Source organism: Scyliorhinus canicula, chromosome 20 (genome assembly GCF_902713615.1).
Source record: "Scyliorhinus canicula chromosome 20, sScyCan1.1, whole genome shotgun sequence".
Classification (NCBI taxonomy): domain Eukaryota; kingdom Metazoa; phylum Chordata; class Chondrichthyes; order Carcharhiniformes; family Scyliorhinidae; genus Scyliorhinus; species Scyliorhinus canicula.
In genome coordinates this window covers 90,333,296-90,357,344 of record NC_052165.1, presented here as the reverse complement: position 1 = coordinate 90,357,344, position 24,049 = coordinate 90,333,296, and the positions used below count along the sequence as shown (strand labels likewise).

General features: G+C 51.6%; 1 protein-coding gene across 1 annotated transcript in view; it reads left to right on the top strand.

Annotated features, from left to right (window-relative positions):
* Positions 1-22,246, top strand: part of kif22 (kinesin family member 22) — a 48,595-nt gene extending 26,349 nt beyond the window's left edge. Inside the window, exons 9-15 of the mRNA XM_038780904.1 lie at positions 1,590-1,707; positions 14,531-14,714; positions 15,041-15,209; positions 16,073-16,137; positions 16,556-16,744; positions 17,685-17,741; positions 21,613-22,246. Of these exons, the coding sequence (XP_038636832.1) occupies positions 1,590-1,707; positions 14,531-14,714; positions 15,041-15,209; positions 16,073-16,137; positions 16,556-16,744; positions 17,685-17,741; positions 21,613-21,642 (812 nt within the window). The 3' untranslated portion in view covers positions 21,643-22,246. The remainder of the gene's footprint in view (positions 1-1,589; positions 1,708-14,530; positions 14,715-15,040; positions 15,210-16,072; positions 16,138-16,555; positions 16,745-17,684; positions 17,742-21,612) is intronic.
* The last annotated feature ends 1,803 nt before the right edge of the window (positions 22,247-24,049 follow it).

The window sequence follows — 24,049 nt, the reverse complement described above, 5'->3', positions numbered from 1 at the left end:
ACCAGCAGCCTGCTGTACCCCCACTGATAGACCAGCAGCCTGCTGTACCCACACTGATAGACCAGCAGCCTGCTGTGCCCCCACTGATAGACCAGCAGCCTGCTGTACCCCCGCTGATAGACCAGCAGACTGCTGTACCCACACTGATAGACCAGCAGCCTGCTGTACCCCCACTGATAGACCAGCAGCCTGCTGTACCCCCGCTGATAGACCAGCAGCCTGCTGTACCCCCGCTGATAGACCAGCAGCCTGCTGTACCCACACTGATAGACCAGCAGCCTGCTGTACCCACACTGATAGACCAGCAGCCTGCTGTACCCACACTGATAGACCAGCAGCTAACTGTATCCCCACTGATAGACCAGCAGCCTACTGTACCCCCACTGATAGACCAGCAGCCTGCTGTACCGTCACTGACAGACCAGCAGCCTGCTGTACCCCCACTGATAGACCAGCAGCCTGCTGTACCCCCACTGATAGACCAGCAGCCTGCTGTACACCCACTGATAGACCAGCAGCCTGCTGTGCCCCCACTGATAGACCAGCAGCCTGCTGTACACCCACTGATAGACCAGCAGCCTGCTGTACCCCCACTGATAGACCAGCAGCCTGCTGTACCCCCTCTGATAGACCAGCAGCCTGCTGTACCCCCACCGATAGACCAGCAGCCTGCTGTACCCCCACTGATAGACCAGCAGCCTGCTGTACACCCACTGATAGACCAGCAGCCTGCTGTACCCCCACTGATAGACCAGCAGCTAACTGTATCCCCACTGATAGACCAGCAGCCTGCTGTACACCCACTGATAGACCAGCAGCCTGCTGTACCCCCACTGATAGACCAGCAGCTAACTGTACCCCCACTGATAGACCAGCAGCTAACTGTACCCCCTCTGATAGACCAGCAGCCTGCTGTACCCCCTCTGATAGATCAGCAGCCTGCTGTACCCCCGCTGATAGACCAGCAGCTAACTGTATCCCCACTGATAGACCAGCAGCCTGCTGTACCCCCGCTGATAGACCAGCAGCTAACTGTATCCCCACTGATAGACCAGCAGCCTGCTGTACCCACACTGATAGACCAGCAGCCTGCTGTACCCACACTGATAGACCAGCAGCCTGCTGTACCCACACTGATAGACCAGCAGCCTGCTGTACCCCCACTGATAGACCAGCAGCCTGCTGTACCCCCGCTGATAGACCAGCAGCCTGCTGTACCCCCACTGATAGACCAGCAGCCTGCTGTACCCCCACTGATAGACCAGCAGCCTGCTGTACCCCCGCTGATAGACCAGCAGCCTGCTGTACCCACACTGATAGACCAGCAGCCTGCTGTACCCCCACTGATAGACCAGCAGCCTGCTGTACCCCCACTGATAGACCAGCAGCCTGCTGTACCCCCACTGATAGACCAGCAGCCTGCTGTAACCCCACTGATAGACCAGCAGCTAACTGTACCCCCACTGATAGACCAGCAGCTAACTGTACCTCAACTCTGTACACTGAGATTGTCTGTAATGGGACAGTGATTATACACACAAACGCAGTCTGTGATGTTAAATATGTACCTGAATCTCTTTCTGATTCAGGTGTGCGCCCTTCAAAACGTGTCAATCCTGACCATCCATCCTGTTCACAACAGCCAGCCAAGATTTTGAAATCAGACGTTTTGGAGAACAGCAGTGGATCCGAGGAATTGGCGATCAGGTGATGATGGGGAACGCTGTGTGTGCGTGAGGTGTTTCAAGGTTGAATTCTGTCCTGGTATAATCTAACATAGCAGAGAATGGCCCAGTGTGCACAGGAAGAGACCAGACAGATGAGACACCTTTTGTTAAAGTGTTCCCACTTGGTCCCCCGCCCTGCGATCAAAGAGGGAACTTTGTTTTAAATGTGTGTGTTATGTTAGCACAGTTAGTGGTGGCTGGGGAGGGAGGGAGGGAGTGGGGGAACCTACCAGAATAGTACTCGGGATGGGAACTCTCCATCCATGTGGAGGAAGTGAGATTGTTCTCTTCGGAGCAAAGAGGTTGAGGTGGGGATTTCATGGAGATGTTCAAAAGCAGGAAGGCGTTTGGATTGAGTCAGTTAGGAGGAGTTCTGATTGCGGGATGTAGGGAAAGTGCCTATGGTGTTTCTCAAACGATCCATTTTACAAGATCTCAACGCGCTGGCATATTGTTATTTGCAGCGGCGAAAATTCATGTAAACACTCGAGGAGCAAGTTTAATGAAATATATTCAAGAATGTAAGCCATACAGGTCAGAAAATATTCATTGATAAAGATGGCTGTACCGAAAAGGCTGCAGCTAGGACGGCGGCCAGCTCCTGCACGCATCTTGCAACCACGAATCTGAGCGAAATCCTGGTCACTGAGCCTGACAAATCCCAACAAGGTTTGGCTCTGAAACTGAAAGATTATTGGAGGAATCGCTGGGTCATATTCGGTCCTCCTTTGACACCATTCGTTTAGCTGTCTGCGCTCCTGCTAGCACCCTTATCGACATTGAGATCACAGCGACAGCATCAGGTCCAGGCTGGCTGCGGCGATTAAGGAGGGCGTGCTGTCACAGAGCAAAGTCAATGACCTGGAAAACCGGTCAAAGTGACTACACATTGTTGGATTGCCAGAACGGTGTTGCTCGTTATGCTTTCCCTTAATTTGCTCTGTTTTAATTACCTTTGCTCTAGAGTCGCCAGGTATCTTTCTGATACCACCACAGGGTTCAAAGCCGAGTACTGATCAATAACTCAATACACCAGTTAGTAAGTTTGAAATCAATACACATTTATTATACACACAGTCAATTACTACTCATGCATAAACTCTATTCGCTAAACTACAACTACTACTAAAAGCCTATACTTAGCTTCGAGTGGCCCACCAGGTCAGAGGAACAATGGACTTTGTCCGGTTCTGATACTGCTGGCTTCGAACTGGTACGGAATAGTAGCTAGGAGCGTCTATCTCCTAGCATGCGTTGACCTTAGACTTACTTGGTTGCTGTTAGGCAGGTCTCTCCTCGCTGAGAGCCAAGGCCAAGAGAGCGAACTGAACTTGGGGACGCTATCTTATAGTCCCCAGGGGTTTTGTGCCCTTCTGGGCGGAGCCCGGACTTGGTCCCAATTAATTGGACCATGCCCCAATCATTCCTATCGATTTTCTCCAATACCGGAGGTGTTCCCTGATCGTTGGGCGGGCCCTATGTGGTCGTTGGCCTGCCTTTGTTTTAGCTCCCACTGGTGCCGGGGAGTCTGTCTTGGTCTTGATTGTTTCAATATTTCTTTTTGTCCCTGGAGATAGCTCATTAATATGTTAATGGCGATTTCAGTTCTGTCTGGGTTCTGCAAATCTTAATACACAGGAAACCTTGCAGCTGCTTGTGTTCTCTGGTGTTGTCCGTTTTTCCCTGCACTCCTTGCGAGTGTCCATTTTGAATCGGGATGTGGCCACCCCAGGTGGCTACAACGGACTGAGGACTGAGCCCCAACATGGTTTATATTGGAACCAATCAAAAAGGTGGTGGGCAAAGATACATTCTCTCAACGTCCGGAGGTAGACCGTGTAATGTTCTTGTTGGATGTCCTGATTTATTACAACAGCACTTAAGGCTAAAGTAGTAAATGATTTATTAACATTAACTGTGGGTGAACTACATACAAGACAACAGTAAAATCAATCGAAGCAACCTCTCTCTTCAACTTTCTCCAGCCCGTCTGAGGCCACCTGACTCTAACATTCACTTGTATGCTAGTGAGACACTGAGTGGTCAGTCAGTGAATTGCACCACAACCGTAATATTGCTACAGACTGTACTCTTCAGCCAAAACCTCGCCCTGGTCACGTCCCAGGGGTGATCCAGTCCCAAAGTTCCAAAGATAAGGAGCTTGTTTAGTGGTGGGCAATGGAGCAGCGCCCTGTAACCGAGCCGGGCCACTCGGAACTACCAAGACAGGAGTGCAGACCTGGCAAGGAGATGGCAGCATCAGCAACATCAAAACCACCACTCGGCAAAATTGGAATTAGCTACAGCCTGATTCACCCTGCCTGGCTGCCCGCCACCCTGCCCAGCTCCACGTCCCCCTGCCCGGCTCCCCATCCCCCTGCCCGGCTCCCCATCCCCCTGCCCGGCTCCCCATCCCCCTGCCCGGCTCCCCGTCCCCCTGCCCGGCTCCCCGTCCCCCCGTCCCCCTGCCCGGCTCCCCATCCCCCTGCCCGGCTCCCCATCCCCCTGCCTGGCTGCCCGGCTCCCCGTCCCCCTGCCCAGCTCCCCATAACCCCTGCCCGGCTCCCCATCCCCCTGCCCGGCTCCCCGTCCCCCTGCCCGGCTCCCCGTCCCCCTGCCAGGCTGCCCGCCACCCTGCCCAGCTCCCCATAACCCCTGCCCGGCTCCCTGTCCCCCTGCCCGGCTCCCCGTCCCCCTGCCCGGCTGCCCGCCACTCCGCCCAGCTCCCCATCCCCCTGCCCGGCTCCCCGTCCCCCTGCCCGGCTCCCCGTCCGGCTGTCCGCCACCCTGCCCAGCTCCCCGTCCCCCTGCCCAGCTCCCCGTCCCCCTGCCCAGCTCCCCATTCCCCCTGCCTGGCTGCCCGGCTCCCCGTCCCCCTGCCTGGCACCCCATCCCCGTCCCCCTGCCCGGCTCCCCGTCCCCCTGCCCGGCTCCCCGTCCCCCTGTCCAGCTCCCCATTCCCCCTGCCCGGCTGCCTGCCCCCCCTGCCCGGCTCCCCGTCCCCCTGCCTGGCACCCCATCCCCGTCCCCCTGCCCGGCTCCCCGTCCCCCTGTCCAGCTCCCCATTCCCCCTGCCCGGCTGCCTGCCCCCCCTGCCCGGCTCCCCGTCCCCCTGCCTGGCACCCCATCCCCGTCCCCCTGCCCGGCTCCCCGTCCCCCTGCCCGGCTCCCCGTCCCCCTGCCTGGCTCCCCATCCCCATCCCCCTGCCCGGCTGCCCGCCACCCTGCCCAGCTCCCCGTCCCCCTGCCCAGCTCCCCGTCCCCCTGCCCAGCTCCCCGTCCCCCTGCCCAGCTCCCCATTCCCCCTGCCTGGCTGCCCGGCTCCCCGTCCCCCTGCCTGGCACCCCATCCCCGTCCCCCTGCCCGGCTCCCCGTCCCCCTGCCTGTCTCTCCGTCCCCTGCCCGCTACGCTGCCCGTCACCCTTCCCGGCTCCCCGTCCCCCTGCCCGGCTCCCCGTCCCCCTGCCCGGCTCCCCGTCCCCCTTCCTGGCTCTCCGTCCCCCTGCCCGCTACGCTGCCCGTCACCCTTCCCGGCTCCCCGTCTCATTTAACAGAGATGATCACTATTTTGACACAGGAGGCAGACTCTTTCCTTCAGCATCACACGTTTCATTCTTCACAGGCTGACTAAGTTTGTGATTTTGTTGTTAATATGAGTTTGAATTTCTGTACCGACTATTTAATATGCTCATAATTAACGGCCTGTTCCAACCGTTTGTTCACACCAGAGCTCTTACTGCACAGTTAGAACATGCAGCTTTCCAAAGGTGTTTATATAGTTCACATGTGGGGATGTGTCCCATTCACAAGGTTAGCTTACGGATGTGATCTCAGATGGAGTACCTGCTGCTCATCTTGACCAGAATGGCGAGCTGGGATTGGATTCCTGGTTTTATTTAAAGGTTTATTATCACACCATTGGTTTTTTGATTCCAGTGGTTTGGGAGTGTGATGATTGTTCTGGGGTGGAATGAAGTGGGAGGCATTTCCTGCGTTGACAGTAATCAAAGACCTTTCTGTATTTGGCTATTTTCATTCTGTAATGGACCCTCTTGGCTTTGCTTTGTTTTCCGTTTAATTTACAGACCCTTTTGTAAAGTCTTCCTGTACATCTGACTATCTGAGGCAGTCGGTGGTACCAGGCTCGCGATCAGATAAGGGGTTAAATGGCCCGGTAAAACATTCCAAAGTGTTTCCACTGAACCTGAACACTGATTCCTCCAAGAAACGCATCTTGGTGTTCGAGATCACAGCAGATTAGGTAAAGCTTGGGTTGGTCAGGAGGTTCTTACAGCCGTTTCACCATACAGTTCTCCCCCTTGAATGTAATCTCAGACCCTGCTGGATGGAATACAATAGTCGGTGGCACACTTTTTCAAACCCCTGTAGTTTTGGTGAACGTTATGCCTCGAACTGGGACGATATGAAATTGATCACATCGCTTCTATCCTCCCTTCCCAATCGAGACACTCGCCCTCTTCTTTTTGGAGGGGATCTAAACTGTGTGATTGATCCAAAGCTGGACTGCTCCAGTCCAAAGTCTTTTGCCTTCTCCCTTTCCAAGGGTCTTCTCATCTTTATGACTTGAATGGGTTGTGTGGACCCTTGGCCTTTCCTCCACCAGGTCACAGTGGCCTTTTCCTACTTCTCTCATGTTCACCCTGCTTACTCACACATCGGCTGTTTGCTTTTGGACAGAGCTCTTCCCCTCACAGTTAAATATGCCGCGTATTCTGCCAGAGTGATATCCAACCACGTGCCCCACTCCCTCGACCTGACCCTTGTGGCCTTCATGGCGATTTGACACAACCCGACTATCTGACCAGGAGTTCTGTAAATCTATATCCACCAGTACAGATGTTTTTATGAAAACCAGCACATCTGATTCCAGCACCCCACAGTTGTCCGGGCAAACGTCATTTCTTACAATGCAAATATTATCAAAGAAAATTAAAACAACAAGAATTGATGGATTGAATTTTAGAAATAGACTGTAAATATTCCATTCCCCGGCCCCTGAGTTATCTGCAAACAGGCTAAAGCTTCAGACTCGGTTTGACTTACTTTCCACAAATAAAGCTGTGCACATGTTAAACGTTCAATGGGGACCTTTTTTTAGGAATGCAGGGACAAAGCGGGCTGCCTGCTCGCCCACCAGTCTGCTTCTCGGTTTATTTGCCATATCCATGTCTCCTCCCATAATCTCTCTACTGACCCTTCTGATATTAATGTAACCATCACTTCCTTTTATTGCCACCTCCATAAATCTGATCTGCCAAACCGCACGACAATGGCCAACTTCCTCAATCATTTGGACATTCCATCCGTCGATGTCACCAGGAGCAGAGACTGGATGCAATAACAAAATGCATTAAGTTGATGTAAAGTGGTAAGGCCCCAGGCGATGACTGATACCCTATGGACTTTTATAAAAGGTTCTCCACTCAACTTGTGGCCTTATTGCTAGCTACGTTTAATGACTCATTACCTCATGCCTGCCTCCTACATTGACTCAAGCTTCCATTTCGCTTGTACTCCAAAAAACAAAAGTCTGGGACTCTGGATAGATGTTGGCCTCTCTCTCTCTCTCTCTCTCTCTCTCTCTTTTAAACACGGTCGTAAAGCTGTGTGCAGCTTGGAGCCATTCTCCCCGATACAACATCTGATGACCAAACTTAATATAAGCCGAGGGCTTTGACAAAGGGTCATCTGGACTGGAAACATTAGCTACAGATACTGCCAGCCCTGCTGAGATTGTCCAGCATTTTCTCTTTGGTTTCAGCCTCCAGCACCTGCAGTAATGAGCTTTTATTAATATAAGCTTACTTGTGAGACGAATAAAGATTATTATTATTAAAGGGACGCCAATTATCCTCAAATGTACTTTATCATCTTGACAGTATACTTTCCCCAATTTCCTCGACAGTTCCTGAAGTCCCTCTGGATGCGGAGAAGGCTTTTGACCGGGTGGAGGGGATTTATCTGTTTGTAAATTTGGGTTAGGTCCAAAATGTAACTTTTTTTTTTGTACCTCCCCTACCACGATTGTGCACACTAACTCTCAACACTGAATATTCCCCTTATCCAGGGAACACATCAAGGGTGGCCTCTGTACCCACTACATTTTACCCTAGTGATAGAACCCCTGTCAATAGCCTTAAAGGCACCAACTGCTAAAGGGGGGGCATCCTTCGAGCTGGTGTGGAGCGACCTGTTTATATATCACTAACCCTGTTGCCCGCATTGATGGCCTGATGAATATTTTCAGCACTTTTGGTTCGTTTCTTGGCTATCGATTAAATATCAACAAAAGAGAGTGTTTCCCAATTAACTCCCTGTCCACCGAGCGCTTTGCCATTTTGTATCTCTGCTGCTGGCTTTCGCTGCTTAGGTGTGAACATAATGCATCTCCTGTGACTCTTCACAGACCAAATCTTACCAACCTGGGCAGCAAAATTAGAGTGGATTTGCAACGCTGGGATAGATTACCTCTTAACTGACAGAATACTATCCATCAAATTGAATGTTCTGCCCAGATTCTTGTCTCTTTTCCAATGTCTCCCTATTTTTCCACCAAAATCATTTTTTGTTCTGGTTAATAGGCTGATATGAACATGTATCTGGGCAGGCAGGACTCCTGGAGTCCGTAGAGCGATAGTTCAGAGAGAGACGGGCTGGTGCGATAGCTCTTCCTAACCTACTGTACTATTATTGGGCGGACAATATTCAAAAGTTTTTATCATGGTCTCACGATCCAAGTTTAAACTGGTGTCTGATGGAAGTGCATCCCTGCTTTTTTTCATCCTCTCTTCCTGCCTTAGTTTGTGCCCCGCAATGCTTTTCCCCTCCAAATACACGTCAACAGTATGGAAACGATGTTGTTAGCATTTGAAACTTTTCACTCCTTCACTATTAGGTCCTATTTGTAATAACCGCTTATTCTTACCCCCTCACCACCCCTCCCTCATCTTTCCTGCTATTTTCAAGCCAGTGGTTTTGTTTGCTTGCACTGTCCATCCTTTCTGCCATTCTCTCCAATTATATTGTTGGAAGGGATTTTGTCATTGCCTCAAACCAGCTGTGGTTCTATTTCAAGGTTGTACGATCTTATGATATCATCTGGATCCTCCCCTCTCCAGAAGATGATTGGGCTCGACTCTACAGACAATTGTTGGGAGGAGGCCCTTTTTAGGGTCAACTCCACATCCTCCTGTGCTCGGTTAAGATTAGTTCAGTTTAAAGTTTTATACAGACCTTTTCTCTAACACTAGCAACCAAATGCAACGGGTATTGATTCACCCTGAAGACTAGGCCCCACATGTTCTGGCCGTGCCTGAAGTTGGCTGCTTTTTGGTCTTCTTTCTTTGACACAGTTTCCAAAGTTCGAGACATTGACCTGCAGCTTTGTACTTTGACAGTGCGATGAATATAAAAATTGTATGTTAAATTCTATATCTGTTGCAGGAATGTAAGCCTGGGTTAAGGCATACATTTGTTGCAGTAACATTAACCTAGGTTAAGGTACCAAGACTGTGTGTCTGTAATTAAGGAGGCATAAAAGAGTGAGGTAATTATTGATTTTAACGACTTGATTACCGATAACGGGCTCATGGAATCATGTTTTGATTACTAGAGATTCCCTGGAGTGTCGATAATGTATGGGCGGGTGAGGAGGGAGAGAGTGGTGGTTAGTCCGAGCGACACAGACCATAAAACTTAGTGGGCAGGGCAGCACGGTGGCCTAGTGGTTAGCACAACCGCCTAACGGCGCTGAGGTCCCAGGTTCGATCCCGGCTCTGGGTCACTGTCCGTGTGGAGTTTGCATATTCTCCCCGTGTCTGCGTGGGTTTCGCCCCCACAACCCAAAAATGTGCAGAGTAGGTGGATTGGCCACGCTAAATTGCCCCTTAATTGGAAAAAAATAATTGGGTAATCTAAATTTATTTTAAAAATTAAAAAAAAACTTTGGGTTACAGATTATATAATTAATGGGAGGAGCCACGTCTGTGCGTAGTTTGTCTGTTGTAAGATTTTAATTTGAACAGCAGTTTGCATTAGAATTTGTATCTTGACAAGTCAGAAGTGTACTGGTTCTGTTCTTGAAAGGATCTCTCCAAACATCTCTACACAGCTGAGTAGGGCATCTGTTAACTTATCAGCGGTAGTTGAACTGTAATGAGTTGCTTAATTGGAGTTCGTAGCAAGTGTAGATAGTAAATTAAAGTTTTTGCCTGTGTTTGAGAACTGTTTAACTGGCAGCACGGTGGCGCAGTGGTTAGCATGGCTGTCTCACTGCGTCGAGGACCCGGGTTCTATCCCGGCCCCGGGTCACTGTCAGTGTGGAGTTAACACATTCCCTCCGGGTCTGCGTGGGTCTCGCCCCCACAACCCAAAGATGTGCAGGGTAGGTGAATTGGCCACGCTAAATTGCCCCTAAATTGGAAAAAATGAATTGGGTATAAATTTATTTAAAAAAAAAGAATGTTTTAACTGATAATTATTAAGCCATTTCTTTGATGTTAATGTGGTTACTTCTGTGTTTAAATTAAAGTTTGTTTCACATAAACTATACCCATTGGATAAACTCATCACTCCTGGGGTGAAGTTTCCTTTCCAACAGTTTCACACATTTAACAAAATTGTTTGGGATTCTCGTCCAGTTGGGGACTGCTCCGGTATCCTAACAGATGTTGGGGTCGGGTCCCGGATCCTAACAGATGTTGGGGTCAGGTCCCTGATCCTAACACATTTTGGGGTCGGGTCCCGGATCCTAACAGATGTTGGGGTCGGGTCCCGGATCCTAACAGATGTTGGGGTCAGGTCCCGGATCCTAACACATGTTGGGGTCGGGTCCCGGATCCTAACACATGTTGGGGTCGGGTCCCGGATCCTAACACATGTTGGGGTCGGGTCCCGGATCCTAACACATGTTGGGGTCGGGTCCCGGATCCTAACACATGTTGGGGTCGGGTCCCGGATCCTAACACATGTAGGGGTCGGGTCCCGGATCCTAACACATGTTGGGGTCGGGTCCCGGATCCTGACAGATGTTGGGGTCGGGTCCCGGATCCTGACAGATGTTGGGGTCGGGTCCCGGATCCTGACACATGTTGGGGTCGGGTCCCGGATCCTGACACATGTTGGGGTCGGGTCCCGGATCCTGACAGATGTTGGGGTCGGATCCCGGATCCTGACAGATGTTTGGGTCGGGTCCCGGATCCTGACAGATGTTGGGGTCGGGTCCCGGATCCTGACAGATGTTGGGGTCGGGTCCCGGATCCTAACAGATGTTGGGGTCGGGTCCCGGATCCTGACAGATGTTGGGGTCGGGTCCCGGATCCTGACAGATGTTGGGGTCGGGTCCCGGATCCTTTTTTAAGAATAAACATTTCAATTAAGGCATTTTTAAATATTTACAACCACAACAGCAAAACCAAAAGGGCAATGGGAATACAAGTCCCCAACCCCCATCCCACAGTGCAAAACCCCTCCCTCTTTACCTCCCCTCACCATCCACCCGCCTACCACCCCGGCATCCGCCATCATTTTCCTTCCATGGTACGGTGGCACAGTGGTCAGCACTGCTGCCTCACAGCGACAGGGACCTGGGTTGGCACAATGGTTAGCGCTGCTGCCTCACAGCGACAGGAACCCAGGTTGGCACAATGGTTAGCGCTGCTGCCTCACAGCGACAGAGACCCGGGTTGGCACAATGGTTAGCACTGCTGCCTCAGTGCTAGAGACCCGGGTTGGCACGGGTTAGCACTGCTGCCTCATATCGCCAGGGACCCGGGTTGGCACAATGGTTAGCGCTGCTGCCTCACAGCGCCACGGGACCCGGGTTGGCACAATGGTTAGCACTGCTGCCTCACAGTGCTAGAGACCCGGGTTGGCACAGTGGTTAGCACTGCTGCCTCACAGCGCCAGGGACCCAGGTTGGCACAATGTTTAGCACTGCTGCCTCACAGTGCTAGGGACCCGGGTTGGCACAGTGGTTAGCATTGCTGCCTCACAACGCCAGGGACCCGGGTTGGCACAATGGTTAGCACTACTGCCTCTCAGTGCTAGGGACCCGGGTTGGCACAGTGGTTGGCACTGCTGCCTCACAGTGCTAGGGACCCGGGTTGGCACAATGGTTAGCACTGCTGCCTCACATCGCCAGGGACCCGGGTTGGCACAATGGTTAGCACTGCTGCCTCACAGTGCTAGGGACCCGGGTTGGCACAGTGGTTAGCAGTGCTGCCTCACAACGCCAGGGACCCGGGTTGGCACAATGGTTAGCACTGCTGCCTCTCAGTGCTAGGGACCCGGGTTGGCACAGTGGTTGGCACTGCTGCCTCACAGTGCTAGGGACCCGGGTTGGCACAATGGTTAGCACTGCTGCCTCAGTGTCAGGGCCCTGGGTTGGCACAGTGGTTAGTACTGCTGTCTCACAGCGCCAGGGACCCGGGTTGGCACAATGGTTAGCACTGCTGCCTCAGTATCAGGGGCCCGGGTTGGCACAGTGGTTAGCACTGCTGTCTCACAGCGCCATGGACACAGGTCAACACGGTGGCACAGTGGTTAGCATCGTTGCCTCTGTGCCAGGGATCGGGGTCGTCACAGTGGCATAGTGGTTAGAACTATTGCCTCACATTACCAGGGACCCGGGTTGGCACAGTGGTTAGCACTGCTGCCTCACAGTGCCAGAGACCCAGGTTCAATTCTGGCCTCGGGTCACTGTCTGTGCAGAGTCTACACGTTCTCCCTGTGTCTGTGGGTTTCCTCCGGGTGCTCCAGTTTCCTCCCACAGTCCAAAGATGTGCAGGTTAGGTGGGGTTAGATATGAAGATTTCATATCTTTCCTATATTTGGAGAAGATTAAGTGTGCCATAGATGGATCCACTGATAATTAGTTTTGTGTATGGCGCACATTTGTTTGTTTCATCAGAGTGAATTACTAATTTGAGTGTTTTTTTTGGTATGGTGTCTGTTTATTGGGAGGGGGAGGGTTACTTTCTGGCCCTGTGTTTATTGGGAGGGGGAGGTGCTGTGAGGCAGCAGTGCTAACCACTGTACCGCCCTTGCTTGCTTACATTGAATTCCATCTACCACAATATTGCGTAAAGATAGCTTGCTGCAATTGCCTAAAGCCTTGGTGTGACCACACCTCGAGTATTATGAAAGGTTTCACAAGGACGGATGTTCTTGCCAGAGCAGCAGTGCAATGAACATTTAGGGCGGATGGGGGCGGCCTTGAGGGGCTGAATCACCCAACTTCCAATCACCAGAACTTCAATATATTTGACTGAACTAGGAGGAAATAGCAGGGCAAGGGAGATTAATGTGTTCCCTGGGGTGCTGGGTTTACAGTGGGGGGGGTGTTCCCTGGGGTGCTGGGTTTACAGTGGGGGGGGGTGTTCCCTGGGGTGCTGGGTTTACAGTGGGGGGGGGGGTGTTCCCTGGGGTGCTGGGTTTACAGTGGGGGGGGGTGTTCCCCGGGGTGCTGGGTTTACAGTGGTGGGGGGGGGTGTTCCCCGGGGTGCTGGGTTTACAGTGGGGGGGGGGGGTGTTCCCCGGGATGCTGGGTTTACAGTAGGGGGGGTGTTCCCCGGGGTGCTGGGTTTACAGTGGTGGGGGGGGGGGGGGGGGGGGGTGCTCCCCGGGATGCTGGGTTTACAGTAGGGGTGGTGTTCCCCGGGGTGCTGGGTTTACAGTAGGGGGGTGTTCCCCGGGGTGCTGGGTTTACAGTAGGGGGGTGTTCCCCGGGGTGCTGGGTTTACAGTGGGGGGGGGGGAGGTTTGTTCCCCGGGGTGTTGGGTTTACCGGGGCGGGGGGAGGTTTGTTCCCCGGTGTGCTGGGTTTACAGTAGGGGGGTGTTCCCCGGGGTGCTGGGTTTACAGTGGGGGGGGGGGAGGTTTGTTCCCCGGGGTGTTGGGTTTACCGGGGCGGGGGGAGGTTTGTTCCCCGGTGTGCTGGGTTTACCGGGGCGGGGGGAGGTTTGTTCCCCGGTGTGCTGGGTTTACCGGGGCGGGGGGGAGGTTTGTTCCCCGGGGTGCTCGGTTTACTGGGGCGGGGAGAGGTTTGTTCCCCGGGGTGCTGGGTTTACCGGGTCGGGGGGAGGTTTGTTCCCCGGGGTGTTGGGTTTACCGGGGCGGGGGGAGGTTTGTTCCCCGGGCTGCTGGGTTTACCAGGGCGGGGGGAGGTTTGTTCCCCGGGGTGCTGGGTTTACCGGGGCGGGGGGGGAGGGGGGTGTTCCCCGGGTGCTGGTTTACAGTTGGGCTGGGGGTGTGTTCACTGGGGTGCTGGGTTTACAGTGGGGGGGGGGGTGTTCCCCGGGTGCTGGATTACAGTGGGGGGAGTGTTCCCCGGGTGCTGGTTTACAGTGGGGGTGGGGGGGTGTTCCCCGGGTGCTGGATTACAGTGGGGGGGGGGGTGTTCCCCGGGGGCTGGTTTACAGTGGGGGGGGGGGGGTGTTCCCCGGGGTGCTGGGTTTACAGTGGGGGGGGGGGGGGTGTTCCCCGGGTGCTGGATTACAGTGGGGGGGGGGGGTGTTCCCCGGGGGTGGTTTACAGTGGGGGGGGGGGGGTGTTCCCCGGGGTGCTGGGTTTACAGTGGGGGGGGGGTGTTCCCCGGGTGCTGGATTACAGTGGGGGGGGGGGGGGGTGTTCCCCGGGTGCTGGTTTACAGTGGGGGTGGGGGGGTGTTCACTGGGGTGCTGGGTTTACCGGGACGGGGGGATGTTTGTTCCCCGAGGTGCTGGCTCTGTGGTTGATGTGCGGTGAGATGGTACATCCTGATTCAGTGTTTTCTCTTGTTTCCAGTCCTCTGCTGAAACCCGGCGAATATGACCCAGAGGTTTGTGACTCGCATGTGATGGAACGCCTTTCCCATCTGGAGAACTTGTTGAGAACGTACGGCAAGAATGGCCTCCCAGTGTTGGGAACTCCCAAGGAGGAGCGCCTGCAGCTCCTCAAAAAGCTGGACGAAAGTCGCCTGCAAATACAGGTACCATGGCTGGGCTGTTATTCAACACGGATTCGGGTAGACAGCCTGCACCCCAGGTGGACTGAGTGAGCCCTACTTACTGTTACAGACCAGGTCCCCGGAGAAGGGCTGGGTCCTGGGGGGACTGATGCTGCTGCAGCTTCCTGTGGGTTAGGGTAGGGGGCATTCATAATCAGCCTGCGTTCTTGCTGGGTGGGGGAGCGGTCGTCAGCTGGGAGGGGGTTGCTAATAAACTGCACCGGGTTCCTGCTCCTGACCTGTTTGGTTGCATGTGTGTGTGTGTGTAGTGTAGGTTGAACAGCATTGTAACCTCTGTGTTTCTTTAGAAACTGGAGCAGAGGCAGAAGGAGCTGGAGAAAGCGATCATTGCCCAGGACACAGTAGACGATGAGTCTGTGAGTAGCGACTCGCTATTGAAGAACACTCGCTCAGCGGCCTTGCGCAAAGGCTGTGTGTCCAAACAGAGGAAACAGGCCATCGTGACACCACTGCAGAGTAAGTAACGTGACTAACACACTGAGGATCTTAGACAGCAGTCTGTAACAGCCGGGAGTGGGCACAGAGAGACCTCGTTACTGGAGTCGAGAGAGAGAGAGAGAGAGAGAGAGAGAGAGAGACACAGAGAGAGACACAGAGAGAGACACAGAGAGAGACACAGAGAGAGACACAGAGAGAGAGACAGAGAGAGAGACAGAGAGAGAGACAGAGAGAGAGACAGAGAGAGAGACAGAGAGAGAGACAGAGAGAGAGACAGAGAGAGAGACAGAGAGAGAGACAGAGAGAGAGACAGAGAGAGAGAGACAGAGAGCGAGACAGAGAGCGAGACAGACACAGACAGCGAGAGCGAGAGAGAGACAGAGACAGATACGTTGTCACTGGAGACTCTCAGACGGGAGTGGGGACAGAGAGCCTGGCATGTTCGTTTTTTCAATGTCAGTCATGCTCCCTCACCATCTCTCTCTCTGTTCCGCTCTCACTCACTCAGTGCTGTTTCTCCCTCTCACATTGACATGCTGTCTCACGTTCTCAGTCACTCATGCCCCCCACCTCATCGTTCATCAATCTGTCTCCCTACTCCGCTCTCTGTGGTCCTATCTGGTCTCTGTATTGGCGTCAAGAGGTGGACCATAGGTAACTGGTCACAGAGACCACAACTGGGAGCTTGTGACCCCCTCCCCTCCTGTCCCCTCCCTTCTCCTCCTGTCTCCTCCACTCCCCTCCTGTCTCCTCCCCTCTCCACCCCACCTGTCCCCTCTCCTCCCCACCCCACCTGTCTCCTCCTCTCCCCTCCCCTCCGCTTCCCTCCCCTCGGAGCTGAGTTACTGCTGGTGTTGACTGCTCCTCCATTCTCATTGCAGGGCTGGATAACAGTGAATTGCTTAAACCAGGAAATGTGATTGTGGTGAAGAGAAAAGCGAAGCAGGTGAGTGTGGGCTCTGGGCACCATGGGTAAAGCTGACATTTCCCATCTAGCCTAACTTCCTCTGAGAAGGTTGTGGCTGCTGCTTTCATTGTCTGTGCCTTCGGTCCCTTGTAATATTTTAACGCAACTGGAGGACTAGTCAAGCACAGGCCCAAATCTGGTATGGTTACCTTCCTTATACAAGATGAGGGAACCGGTCTGATTTCTTGCCAGGATCCAGAGGTTTGTTGGTCGCCGTTACTGTGGTCAGAACGTGCAAGCGGAATTGAACTTCTGAGAGACGACCAAGGCTTTTTACTCTGCATTGTTGATGCAGTAACATCACCGCTGCTATCGGGTCCCATGTGGGACAGTGAGAGGGGGAATCAGTGGGGACAATCGGTGCTGAGCTATAATGTGTGACCTGCCTTACATGCAGGATGGCAGTGATGTGGAGAACCAGTTTGAGCTGACAGTGGATGTGGAACTGGCTCAGAAACACAAGGATTACATCCTGAACATCCTCAACAATGGATCCCTGAGGGAGCTAAAGACACTCCAGAGGATTGGAGACAAGACTGCCAAGCTGATCATGGGCTGGAGAGAGCACAATGGCCCCTACGCAAAGGTACATCTTCCCTCTACTTGTACGTCCCTCCCCAAACATCAGATATCAGATAGGCCTTCTCAGGAGCGGACATCAGCCAGGGTTCCTGCTCCCGATCACTGTCCAGTGATCCCTGGGTTAGAGAGAGGGGAAATCAGCCAGGGTTCCTGCTCCCGATCACTGTCCAGTGATCCCTGGATTAGAGAGAGGGGAAATCAGCCAGGGTTCCTGCTCCTGATCACTGTCCAGTGATCCCTGGGTTAGAGAGAGGGGAAATCAGCCAGGGTTCCTGCTCCTGATCACTGTCCAGTGATTCCTGGGTTAGACAGAGAGGGGAAATCAGCCAGGGTTCCTGCTCCTGATCACTGTCCAGTGATCCCTGGGTTAGAGAGAGAGGGAAAATCAGCCAGGGTTCCTGCTCCTGATCACTGTCCAGTGATCCCTGGGTTAGACAGAGAGGGGAAATCAGCCAGTGTTTCTGCTCCTGATCACTGTCCAGTGATCCCTGGGTTAGAGAGAGGGGAAATCAGCCAGGGTTCCTGCTCCTGATCACTGTCCAGTGATTCCTGGGTTAGACAGAGAGGGGAAATCAGCCAGGGTTCCTGCTCCTGATAACTATCCAGTGATCCCTGGGTTAGAGAGAGAGGGAAAATCAGCCAGGATTCCTGCTCCTGATCCCTGTCCACTGATCCCCGGGGTTAGAGAGAGAGGAAATCAGCCAGGGTTCCTGCTCCTGATCACTGTCCAGTAACCCCTGGGTTAGAGAGAGAGGGGAAATCAGCCATGGTTCCTGCTCCTGATTACTGTCCAGTGACCCCTGGGTTAGAGAGTGAGGAGATCATAGGGGATTGCTGAGTGGGGCGTATGCACCTTGCTGAGAAAAGATACTTGACCGGGAACTTGTTGTTGAGAGAGAATGGGCGGCGGCTGACGGTTTAACCAGTCCGCTGTGTATTTTCAGATCGAAGATCTGGAGAAGATTGGGATGTCATCAAAAACCCTGTCTACATTCATGAAGGTGAGTGTGTGAATGAGAGCGTGCGCAGGACCCTGTACAGTTACAGTGACTGATCGTTGCCCTGCTGAATAAAGTGACTAGTTATCTCTGCAGAAATCTCCTGTGGCCTTACCCCTGGAAAACAGTTTGGATACTGATGAGGGCAATTACCTCTCCGGGGAAAACAGCAACAGCCAAATTTCTTTCATGTCCGGCTCTGCTGCACAGAAGATGAATAAAGGTGTGGGACTGCAATAGTTATAGAGGATGCAATTGTAAGGGGAGTAGATAGATGTTTCAGTGGCCGCAAACGAGATGATATGTTGCCTCCCTGGTGCTAGGATCAAGGATGTCTCCGAGCGGTCACAGGACATTCTGGAGGGGGAGGGTGAGCAGCCATTGGTCATGGTACACATTAGTACCAACGACATAGGTTAAAAAAAGGGATGAGGTCCTCAAAGCAGAATATCGGGAGTTAGGAAGAATGTTGAGAAATCGGACCTCAAAGGAAGTGATTGCAGGATTACCCCCAGTGCCACGTGCTAGTCAGAGTAGAAATAGCAGAATGTATCGGATAAATACGTGGCTGAAGGGATGGTGTCAGGGGGAGGGTTTCAGGTTCCTGGGGCATTGGAACCGGTTCTGGGGTAGGTGGGACCTGAACAAACTGGACGGGTTACACCTGGGCAGGACCGGGACTGATATCCTAGGGGGGTATTTGCTAGAGTGGTTGGAGAGGGTTTAAACTAAAATGGCAGGGGGATGGGAACCTATGCAAGTAGCCAGAGGAGGGAAAATGAAAGAAAGGGGAATAAGAAAAGTGATAGGCAGAGAAATCAAGGGCCAGAATCAAACAGGACCCAAGTAGAAAAAAAACAATGCGAACGGGACTAGTACTGTTAAAAAGACTTTGGCCATAACGCGTGGAGCATTCGCAATGAAGTGGATGAATTAACCACACAAATAGACTTGAACGGGTATGATCTAGCTGGGATTACGGAGACATGGCTTGCAAGGTGACCAGGGATGGGAACTGAATGTCTCAGGGGTATTCGATATTTAGGAAGGACAGGCAAAAAGGAAAAGGTGGTGGGATTGCATTTCTGGTCAAAGGGTAAATTAACACAATAGTGAGGGAGGATATTAGCTCCAGATCTGTATGGGTAGAGCTGAGAAACACTTGGGGGCACAAAACATTAGTGAAGGTTGTATTTAGACGCCAAAACTGTAGTAAAAGTAAATTACTGCGGATAATAAAAGAAACTAGGCGAGATGCTGTCAGATCTGCTGGGATTATCCAGCATTTGCTCTTTGGGTCCCAAACTGTAATTGCATACAACAGGAAATTAGAGAAGCATGCAATATAGGAACATCTCTACTTTTCAAACATAAATTTAGAGAACCCAATTATTTTTTTCCCAATTAAGGGGCAATTTAGCGTGGTCAATCCGCCTGCCCTGCACATCTTTGGGTGATGGGGGGGTGGGGGAAGAGAGAGAGAGACCCACACAGACACTGGGGAGGGGGGGGAAATGTGCAAACTCCACACGGACAGTGACCTCGGGCCGGGATCAAACTCGGGTCCTCAGCACCATGAGGCAACAGTGCTAACCACTGTGCTGCTCTTGTAACATCTCTACTTATGGATGATTTTAATCTGCATATAGATTGGGCAAATCAGTTACAATACTGAAGAGGAGGGATTCCTGGAGTATAAACGGGATGGTTTTCTGAACCAACACATTGAGGAACCAACTGGAGAACAGGCCATTCTAGACTGGGTACTGTGTAATGAAAACGGAATCATTGACAATCTGGCTGGACGAGACACCTTGAGGATGAGCTATAATATGATAGAATTTTTCATCAAGGTATAGAGTGAAGTAGTTGATTCTGAGACTAGGGTCCTGAATCTTAATAAAGGAAACCTTGATGATATGAGGCGCGAGTTGGCTTTGATCGTTACTTGGAGATGACAGTGGGTAGGCAATGACAATCCTCGAAAGAGCACATGGAAGAACTGCAACAATTGTTTATTCCTGTCTGGCACAAAAGTAAAACGGGAAAGGTAGCCAATCCGTGGTTTACAAGGGAAATTAGGGATAGTATTTGACTCAAGGATGTAGCATGCAAATTGGTCAAAGAAAAACAACAGGTCTGAGGATTGGGAGCAGTTTATAATTCAGCCAAGAAGGACCAAGGGATTGATTAAGAAAGAGAAAATAGAGTACGAGAGTAAGCTTGCGGGGAACATAAAAACTGACAGTAAAAGTTTCTATAGGAACATGAAGAGAAAAATATTGGTGAAGATAAATGTAGGTCCCTCACAGTCAGAAACAGGGGAATGTATTATACAGGACAAAGAAATGGCTGAGCAACTAAACACATACTTTGGTTCTGTCTTCACAAATGAGGACACAAATAAGATAACCAGAAATGGTGGGGAAAGCAGGGTTTAGTGAACGAAATAAACTGAACGAGATCAATATCAGTAGAGAAATGGTGTTGTGGAAATTGATGGGATTGAAGGCTGATAAATCCCCAGGGCTTGAGAATTTACATCCCAGAGTATTTAAAGAAGTGGCTCTAGAAATAGTGGCTGCATTGGTGGTCATCTTCCAGGATTCTATAGACTCTGGAACAGTTCCTGCAGATTGGAGGGTGGCTAATGTAACTCCACTATTTAAAAAGAGAGGTTGAGAGAAAACAGGGATTTATAGACCAGTAAGTCTGACGTCACTGAAAGTAAGCATGCAGGTGGTAAAGAAGGCAAATGGTTTGTTAGCCTTCATTACAAGTGGATTCGAGTATAGAAGTATGGATGTGTTGCTGCAATTGTACAGGACCTTGGTGAGGCCACACCTGGAGTATTGTGTACAGTTTTGGTCTCCTTATGAGGAAGGATGTTCTTGCTCTAGCGGAAGGTTTACCAGACAGATTCCTGGGATGGCAGGACTGACGTATGAGGCGAGATCAAGTCGGTTGGGATTGTATTTGCTGGAGCTCAGAAGAATGAGTGGGGGGATCTCATAGAAACCCATAAAATTCTAACAGGGCTGGACAGGGTAGATGCAGGAAGTATGTTCCCGATGGTGGGTGTGTCCAGAACCAAGGGGTCACAGTCTGAGGATACGGGGTAGACCATTTAGGACAGAGATGGGGAGAAATTTCTTCACCCAGAGAGTGGGCAGCCTGTGGAATCGTGACTACAGGAAGTAGTTGAGTCCAAAACATTGTGTGTTTTCGAGAAGCAGTTCGATATAATGCGTGGGGCGAAGAGGATCAAAGGAAATGGGGAAAGTGGATTAGGCTATCGAGTTGGAAAATCTTGATGAATGGTGGAGCAGGCCCAAAAGGCCGAATGGCCTCCTGCTAGTATTTTCTGTCTCTATGTGACACAGTAAGTGATCCTCACCCTGAATAAACAGTAACTCTGTACAGTTACACAGTGAGTGATCCTCACCCTGCTGAATAAACAGTGTCTCTGTACAGTTACACAGTGAGTGATCCTCACCCTGAATAAACAGTGACTCTGTACAGTTACACAGTGAGTGATCCTCACCCTGCTGAATAAACAGTGACTCTGTACAGTTACACAGTGAGTGATCCTCACCCTGAATAAACTGACTCTGTACAGTTACACAGTGAGTGATCCTCACCCTGAATAAACAGTGACTCTGTACAGTTACACAGTGGTCCTCACCCTGCTGAATAACAGTGACTCTGTACAGTTACACAGTGAGTGTTCCTCACCCTGCTGAATAAACAGTGACTGTACAGTTACACAGTGAGTGATCCTCACCCTGCTGAATAAACAGTGACTGTATTGATAAATACTTGAGTCTGGGTTATCGCTGCTGAATAACAATACTTGTGTTTGTAATCTCTCTAGGCGAACGTGGTGAGCTGTATGGTGAAGTGAAGTCTTTTTGTGAGGACAGATCAAATCATCTCCCTCAGCTGATGTTCAAACTCTCAACAAGTCTCAACGTTTCTTCCCTCCACCGTCCCTGGCTGAGTGTGATCTGGATATAGACCCCTTACTTTCTTTGAAATGTCAGTCTGTATTTCCTCTTCTTGCTCCTTCATCCGACTGGGAAGATTGTAGATATGGGCACAGACTGAGATGCTGTGGATGCTGAATTTGCATGAGTCGTTTGGGGGGGGGGGGTGGCAGCATAGTGACTCATCGCTCCAACACAGGCCTCCTGAGAGATGTGTCCCGTCTCGACTTCCCTCAGTCTCTGCTTCGTGTTGACCTCTGCTCTATCCACACTCTGGCTCTGGGATTGGACCGTGACTGGGAGTTGAAGACCTCCCACCGTCCCATTGCAATCAGTGTTTCAGAAAACTTTTTATTTGTCCCAATTTCAACGACTGTGCTCGAAGGCAGCTTTCCGTTAAACGAATCCGGCTGGCCGTTTGGATTCCCATCTCGGCCCACATTGTAACATGTGACTGCCGCAGTTTTAAGTATCTCTTGTCTGTGTGTGTATTTTAATAAAAGCTGTGTTTTGGGACACAAAGTGTGGTAGAATAAATATTCAGGAAAGCTTCTGTCTGCAGCTCTCGCACTCCTTGTTCCAGCAGTTCTCTGAGCTATCCAGGCCACATTTGACTGTCTCTACAATATGAAAGTTCCAGCAACATGCCACGGTACAGCAGTTTGTGAGTGCTGTTTCATGCTGCGTTTAACTGGGCCAAATAACCCGTTACATTATTATACACTCCTCGCTGAGCTCGTGCTGATGGCGCCTGAACATCTGAGGAAGGCCTGCATTTTCAGCCCTCACACCCCCCCCCCCCCCCTACTTCTGAACTGCAGGAGGTACACCAACAGAGATGGAATGCAATGCCAGGATTTGACCTGGGAACAGTGAGGTAGTTCCAAGTCAGGATGGTGTAATAGTAATTATCTTTATTATTGTCACAAGTAGGCTTACATTAACAGTGCAATGAAGTTACTGTGAAAATCCCCCTAGTCGCCACATTCCGGCGCCTGTTCGGGGACACAGGGAGAATTCAGAATGTCCAAAGTACCTAACAGCACATCTTTCGGGACTCGAGAGGAAACCCACGCACAGGGAGAACGTGCAGATTCCGCACCATGACCCAAGCCAGGAATCGAACCTGGGGCCCTGGTGCGATGAAGCAACAGTGCTAACCACTGCTACCGTGCGTGGGGCACGGAGGGGAACTGTTCCCATACAGCTGCTGCACCTCGTCTTCCTCAGTGGTAGAGGGCATTTAGAAGGTGGTCAAAAGTGGCTTACTAAGTTACTGCAGTGAATATTGTAGATGGTACATGCTACTGTGTGCGTTGGGAGGGGGTGACTGTTTATCGTGGATGGGATGCTAATCAAACAGGGGCTGCTGTGTCCTGTGTGGTGTCGAGCTTCGAGTAGTTGGGAGCTGCACTCATCCAGGCAAGTGGAGAGGATTCTATCACACTCCTGATTTGTAGCCTGTATACAGGCTTTGGGGAGGGGGGTGGGGGGGAAGAGAACAGGACTCCCAGCCACTGACCTGCTCTGATAGTCAGTGTTAATATGGCTGGGTCCAGTTCAGTTTCTAATCAATGGTAACCCCCAGGATGTGGATTTTGGGGGATTCAGTGATGGTAATGCCATTGAATGTCATGGGGAGAGGGTTAGATCCTCTCTTGTAGGGGATGGTCATTGCCTGGCACTTGTGTGGCGCGAATGTAACTTGCCGCTTGTCAGCCCCAGGCCTGGATATTGTCCATGTCTTGCTGCATTTGGACATGGACGGCTTCATTATCTGAGGCACGAATGGTGAACATTGTGCAGTCATCTGCAAACATCCCCACTTCTGACCTTATGATGATAGGGAGGTCATCGATGAAGAATTTTGGGCCGAGGGTACTAGCCTGAGGAACTCCTGCAGTGATGTTGCAGTACTAGAGCTGCCTCTGGACTCCAGCTCTTCTCCATGTGTGGTCCCAGGCTGTAATGAGGTCAGGAGCTGAGTGACCCTGGCGGACCCAATCTGCTCACCTTGACAACATGGCCCACCTTCCCACACATCTCTCTGGTGATTGAGAGCAGACTGGTTTGGATTTGTCCTGCTTTTTACACCTGGGTAGTTTTGCATCATGGCTGTGCCAAAACAGATTGATCAGAGTACAGAACATTTCTGTACTACTACTGTCAGGATGGCACATGAGAAACACTGTCACGCACAACCACCTGCCCATCGAATGAGGTTTGGGGGTACGGGTCTGACTGGGTCCAGGTTAACGATCGAACGTTTGGTTGCGATTACTGAAGAAATTTCAACCTCCCTCACACCAACCCATTAACGAAGAG